The sequence below is a fragment of the Neltuma alba genome, unplaced genomic scaffold (assembly GCF_004799145.2).
Source record: "Neltuma alba isolate B1F8T4 unplaced genomic scaffold, ASM479914v2 tig00011345_pilon, whole genome shotgun sequence".
Lineage (NCBI taxonomy): Eukaryota > Viridiplantae > Streptophyta > Magnoliopsida > Fabales > Fabaceae > Neltuma > Neltuma alba.
The window spans coordinates 36,383-43,694 of NW_021636046.1; the positions used below are offsets into that span (position 1 = coordinate 36,383).

General features: G+C 31.8%; 1 protein-coding gene across 1 annotated transcript; it reads right to left on the minus strand.

Moving 5' to 3' along the window:
• Nucleotides 1-561: 561 nt before the first annotated feature.
• On the minus strand, nt 562-2,412 carry LOC114712342 (UDP-glycosyltransferase 74E1-like). Its single transcript, XM_028896862.1, is given in 3 exon segments — nt 562-1,073; nt 1,075-1,517; nt 1,921-2,412. Coding segments are annotated over 3 exon segments (999 nt in total). The 5' UTR covers nt 2,191-2,412; the 3' UTR covers nt 562-787.
• Nucleotides 2,413-7,312: the final 4,900 nt, after the last annotated feature.

Sequence of the window (7,312 nt, forward strand, 5' to 3'; positions counted from 1 at the left end):
ACCTATTAAAAGTTTCATCAAATAATAGTTTCAACTAATACATTTGATTAGTAAGGATATTTTAGAAAAGATAACACCTATTTATTACAAATAATTAACTGAACGAATTTTCTTATTCTACTCAAATTAGTTTATTAGCTGTTATATTAAAGACCCGACGTAGTATATACTTGTGAATCTAAAACTAGGAGATAGATAACTAATTTATGAATATTAATAAAAATAATTAAATTAGTTATTTGTAATAAGGATAGAGCTGTTGGTTTCTTTATAATAAACCCTTTGGTTAATACCCCATAATTCTGATGGAAATCTGCTCTTTAAATGTGTGTGTGAGCGCACGCGCAACTGCAAGGTTTAGGGCGTACTTGGAGTGCGATTTGACTAACTTGAACACCCACACAAAATTAGATCATAGAGACGGACAAGGTTTTGGACACACACCAAATACATAACACATCAAAAGAGAAGAGAGAGCACGGTACACTGTGAAATAAGAGAGAACCAGATGCTTCTGAACAAATGAAATTACCAGCAGACCTGAGAAGAAGTAGCAAAAAGAACTCTCGCATATGCATTTCCTAAAACCTCTTCTTACGTACACTCATATGCACCTTTCTCAATTGGAACGAGCATAATCGATATGAAGTGCAAACAAAAAATGGGTAACATAGATGCAATTACAAATTACGAATAAATTATAGAACATGCTTTTTTTTCTTTTGGGTGAAGGTAGCGGGTATGGTTCAAGAAAAATAGTGCTCTATTTCTTCAACCTCATTGGCATTTAGTAGCTAGAAGCTGCAGCAACACTTGCTACGAAGTCATCAATATTCTTATCAGTACTTCCATCTTCCTCACAAGCCTTTGCTGCAAGACTCTTCCATTTCATGGGGTTCTTCTTCATCTCTTTCCCTCTTTCACTCTGCATTACTTCCTCTATACATTTCTTCACTGTCTCTCTTCTCACAACTCCTTTCTCATCCGCTTCAGCTTTCACTCCAACCTTCCACACATCCTTTATGTACTTTGCATCTGTGGGTTGGTCTGTCCACTGAGGAACTGCCACCATTAATTCGAACCCCTAAGCTCTCCACTGTTGAGTTCCATCCACAATGTGTCACGAAGCAGCCCACAGCTTTATGATTCAGCACTTGCAGTTGAGGACACCATGTGACCACAAGTCCCTTATTCTGTGAAATCTCCATGAAGTCCTTAGGAAGCTTAGGGTTCTCATATTCTCTTACCACCCACAAGAAGTAACTTCCACTACCGTTCAAACCCCAAGCTATCTCGTCCATTTGATCACTGTCAAGAGCTACTAAACTTCCAAATGAGACATAAACGACAGACCCAGATGGCTTGTTGCTTAACCATTTCGTGCAAGCTTCGTCTTCTTCCCTGTAAAAGCTGAAACCGTAGGCATAGTCATCTTTGAGTCTTTTGTCTAAGAACATTGATGGTGTGGTTGGACCTATTGTCTTCAGAGGGAAGATTTTTGCCTGCCAATCAGCCACCTAAGATGTGCCAGAAGATGTAACATGAACAGCTTTCGAGTATGATATGCAAAAAGCCAAAAACATGATTAAGATTTTTGCTTGCCAATCAGCAGTCTTATCCAAGTTTAAAATGAAAGGGACAAAATACTATTGTATGGTCATTTGGAATTAGCTCATGTGGCAAGAGAGTGTTGATTACAAACACTATTTCTCAACCAAATTTAAATGACTTTACAGTCTGCAGTGAAGTATGACTGCAGACAATCGGGATCCCTTTTAAGTTTGTATATGGGACAATTATAAAATAAGAAATATCGACTCAACAAGACGGAATTCCTGCACAATTTTTTGGAAGCTTTCGATTGTTAATAGGAAATGGGGTTGCTAACTTATAATAGAAGTTAAATTGACAATTACCGACCTGTGGTTCAAACTCATAAAAGGAATTACAAAGCAGCCAATCTGCTTTCTCAATATTAGAGAACTGATTCACAACCATGCCTGTGAAAGCTGGATAAGGCCCCAAAACATATAAGAAAGACGGCAAGTCACAAGAAGCAAATGGAGGCAACGCTGGAAGTAAAATCTCAGACTTATCATCATCAGTCGCAGGAATCTTCAAGTTTCGATGATAAATATGATCATATATACTGTTCACTGCACACGATTGAGTGAAAAACACAGCTCCCATAATCCCAAACTTCTTGGTTACTTCAAGAGCCCAGGGTATGAACGAATCATACACAACACAGTCAACTGAATTCCCAGAACATGTGAGCTTCTGTAAAAGTTCTTCGAAAGTCTTTGGCCCTACGTCCCAGAAACGATCGATGTAAGCTTTGTCACTTGCAGCGGCCGTAATCCTCCGTCGTCAAAGCCGTCGGAGATGCTTTCGAGAGCTATGGAGGATGATTTGAATTGTAAGATGTTGCAGAGGAAGCGAGAGGTAACTACTGTGACGCTCACACCTTTATTATGATCCAAATGCTTTGAGAATTGAAGCATGGGGTTGACGTGCCCGTGTTGGAACAGCCAGAACCAGACAATGAGGTCTTCTGTTTTGCCTCTCTGCTTGTAAGTAAGATTTGTGTGGTTTAGTTGTATCCATAGGTACATATACATATACATAAACATACACACACGCATATATGTATGTATTGTCTATCTTTTTGTTAAATGTATTTGAATTGAATTTAAAAGGGGAAAAAGGTTTAAAAGTTCGGATTATTCTTGTGCAAGATAATATATTTTATAATTTATATTCTAAAATTGCATGCAACAATTTTTTTTTCCAATCAATATCATTTAGTATTGAAATAACCCCAGATATTTGAGAATCTTTAAGATAAACAATAATAATAAATTGGTCAAGTAAGATTGGGAAAAAAAGAAGAAGAAAACAGGAAAAAAAAGAGGAAAAACAATGGCTATACTTTTATTTTTATTTTTATAACAATGGCTATAGTTGAAAGTAGCAATTAAGGCCCATTTTTTCCAAAAAAAAAAAAGAGGAAAAAAATCTCATTTAAGAAAGACATAAAAGAAAGATAATACATTTAATAACCTTGATAATTTAATTATAAGTTAATTAGCATTTTTTTTATAACTTATTGTAACTTAGTAACCAAGAGAAGTTGGTGGTTGAGTGGCATTGGAGGTTTAGTATGTGAGGCACCCACTTTGAATTTTGGCTCCATAAAAAGAAGATTTTCATTTTACTTTTTTTAATAAAATTTTTAACGAGTTAAATTACAAAATTACCCTTAAAAATATGAAGATTTTAAATCAGATTTAATTTTCCTTCTGTATCTTGGTAGCTTGGAAAGGAGTGGGCTTCGTTCTCCTTTCTTCTTCCTTCTTAGTCGCTGCTAGTTGGGGTTTAGGTAAACTCAAATCTTTTATTTTTGTTAAGATTGAGTAACAGTTTAATTGATGAACGTCCTGTGGTTGTATTAGATGATGATGGTGATGATGCTGATGATGATGATTATTGTTATTATTATTTCTTCCGTTTCTTATTATAAGAGATGAATAACTTAATTACGTTAATAAAAAACAGTTAAAATTAGTTAAGAATAATAAATATGTAATCATCTTGTCGTGTAAGCTCTCAAATTAATTAATTAAATTAATCCTATATAATATAGAGGTCAACCTAGGTCGTTTCTCTCTATGAGGAGTTTTGTTAAAATTTTGAAAATCTTTTTAATTAAGAAAAATGTGATGTAGAAAAGGAAGGAGTAGGAAAGAAAATTGATTGATTTTTTAAGAAAATAAATTCAAAAACATAAAAGGGAAATAACAATAATTAAAGGAAAGAAAAAGGAATGAAAACTTTACCAGAATGATGCACTTTCTGAGGACGTTAATGACTGGCTATCACGATTCAAAAAGATGAGAAGTTTGTATAAAAATAATTACCAAGTGAAAAGGAAAAACCCTAGATAACATCTAAGTCATGATTAATTAATTAACAATTATACCTAGAGAGCTAGCTTATAATCACTTTTCAATTAATCATTTAAAAACCACTTAGCTTGTGAATTCAATTAAACAATTATATTTTGTTCTTTGAAGAGAGTTATCTATCAAAAACTCTAGAGCATGAACTACTTGTGCAAATTAAAATAGAAACCTATAAAGATAAATACTCATAGAATCATGAGGAAACTGAAAATATATTTATTGAAAACTTTAAAGCATAATTGTTCAATTAAGTTATAAATCAAATATCAGTCCATAAAAAAAATTAAAATCTAAGCTAGGAAATTCATAAAAGTAACATACTAGTGGATTGAAATATGAAAACTTACAAATTCCATAATATAAACAGAAACTCAAGCTACGTCATCTTGTCCTTAGGAACAAAGAGGACTAGCCACACATATGGTTAGATGACATCATAATAATAAAAAGAAGATGGACCAAAATGAAATTAAAATTTAAGGGTAAAATTACAATACTAACCCTCCTTTTTTTCAAAAAAAAAATATTAATGGTTGTAAGAGGTTTGGCCACCAGAGGTCAGAGGTCCAACTATCGACACTCAAGTGGGTGGTGCTAGAGATCAGAGCTTTAGTGGCCGGAGGATTTTTTTTTTTTTTTTAAATAAGGTGGCCAAGGAGGGTTTGAACCTATGACCCATTGGCACACTAAAAATAATATGACCACCAAGCCAACCAAACCATTACTCATATAATAAAAAGAAATATATATATATATATATATATATATAACAAAGCAAATACAAGTGTCCAAATGTAAATAAACAAGCGAAATTTGTTAAATTTGCAAGTGAAATTCAGCAATTCACAGAAAAAATTTGGTGATTTACAATGGAATTCATAACCCCAAATGTAAGTGTTTAGGTTTGAATGAGCAAGTGAAATTTGAAGATTTAAACAAAAATTCATAGATTTATAATCCAAATTCAGCTATTTATAGGAAACATAAGGGAATTTGCAACACTAAATGTAAGTCTTTGAGTGTGAATGAATAAGTAAAATTCAATAATTTACAACAAAAATTCAGCGATTTACAACTCAAATTCAAAGATTTACAGGAAACATAAACATTAAAAAACTTATAAGAGAATTCACAACCTAAAAAATTTTGCTAATTAAGGCATCAGAACTTCTATTCAGGGAGGCTTCATTGCTTTCGTCGACATTAAGTGAAGACCAACACCTTCTTAGTTTTGCTAATTAAGGCTAGGTCGAATAAAAAAGAATATGTAATGTCGTATTAGAATTAATTACATATTGCCAGTATTTAATTTATGTTTCTTCATAATGCTAATGATCTCAATTAAGTTAGCTCTTTTACCCATTTTGTGTTCATCAGATACATAGTAATGTAATTATATTATAATTTTTCACAACGAATAAGATATTAAAACATGGTTTGCAATATAAATTAATGTTACATGGACAACATATTGTCAATAATACTATTCTCCACGTAAAGTCTTCATTTCTTTTGGCTCCCCACACACACACACACATTTCAAAGCCTTTGATAATTAACTCATAACTTCTATATATTTAACAGATCATAATGAATAAATTCACAAGTTAAAAAGAAATAAATCTAGATATTTGAAGCACAATTTAAATTAATGCACAATGCGTCTAAGGAGTATAATAGAATTCACAACCCAAATGAAGCCTTCTTGAATATAAGCTCCGGTGTCTTAATTAGCAAAACTTTTGAGGTTGTGAATTCTTTTATAAGTTTTATAATATTTATGCTTCCTATAAATATTTGAATTTGAGTTGTAAATCGCTGAATTTTTGTTGTAAATTGCTGAATTTTACTTGTTCATTTACACTCAAACACTTATGTTTGGAATTGTGAATTCTCTTATATTTCTTATAAATCGCTGAATTTGGGTTATAAATTCATAAATTTTTTTATGTAAATTTTCGAATTTTACTTGCTCATTTACACATAAATACTTGTATTTAGGGTTGTGAATTCCACTATATTACTTATAAATCGCCAAATTTTTGTTGTCAATTGCTGGATTTTACTTGCAAATTTAATGAAGTTCTCTTGTTCATTTATACTTGGGCACTTGTATTTGTTCTGTTATATATATTTTTCTTTGCATTATATAATTAAATAGTTTGGTTGGCTTAGTAGTTACATTATTTTTTGTGTGTTAAGGGGTCATGGGTTCAAACCTTCCTGGCCACCTTATTTAAAAAAAAAAATCCTCTAGCCACCAGAGATCCGACTTCCAGTGGCTGGAGTTCCAGTGACTATTAATATTTACTTTTTTAAAAAAATAAAAAGGAGGGGTAATATTGTAATTTTCCTCTTAAATTTTAATTTCATTTTGGTCTAAGGGGTTGACTAAAATTTTTAAATATTTTGAGAATTGACTGAGATTAATTTACTATATGGTTTTTAAACGAAATTTTTCCTAGAAAAAAAAGACGTTCCTAAGCGATGAAAAGAGAGAGTGAAGATGGGATGATGATGTCTCCTGCCATTCTCCAAGTCCACCCGTTTGGTTTCATATCTCACAATATTCAAAATAACATCTCTATCTTCATCGTGATTTGGGCTCATAGTAGAGACACATTTTTTTTTGGGTAAAGAAAATGGAGTAACATTAAATACATTAATAATAATAATAATAATAATAATAATAATATGACAAATAAATAGGGGGCAAAATTAACACAAAAAATTAGAGATAACTTTCAAGTGTCCCTTATATATATAGGAACATGCCATGTGCATCAAATGTCTCTTATAATAAAAAATGAACAGAGTATTATTTTGAGTTTGGTGTTGCTTTGATGGTGGGGGATGTGTTGAATTGAATTTTGATATACTATCTCTGATCCTTAATATAAAAGTTAGTTAACTAATTTGAGTAGATTAAAAAAATTAGTTAAGTTAGTTATTTGAAATAAATAAGTGTCGTCTTTCTTAAAACATTCTCACTAATCAAGTGTATTGGCTAGAACTACTATTATTATAAGATCTACATTGGGAAAAAATGAATAAATATAAGAGACAAGGCAGACTGGGGTCTTATATTTAAAACCAAAATAAAAGTCAAATAAGCTCTTATATTAAGAACAGGAGGTAGTATTATGGTATGACGGATTAGATGATGTTTATTTGAATGTGGATGCTGAAATATATATATATATATTAGTGTATGCATATTAGCAATGATGATGGCTGCCAAGTTGTGGATTATGTTTGATTGTTCAATCAAGTTGAATGCCTATAAGGTGTTTGATGGATTGTGTGAATAAAGAATGAGATCTGGAGATTTTGTTTGGTTTAGACAT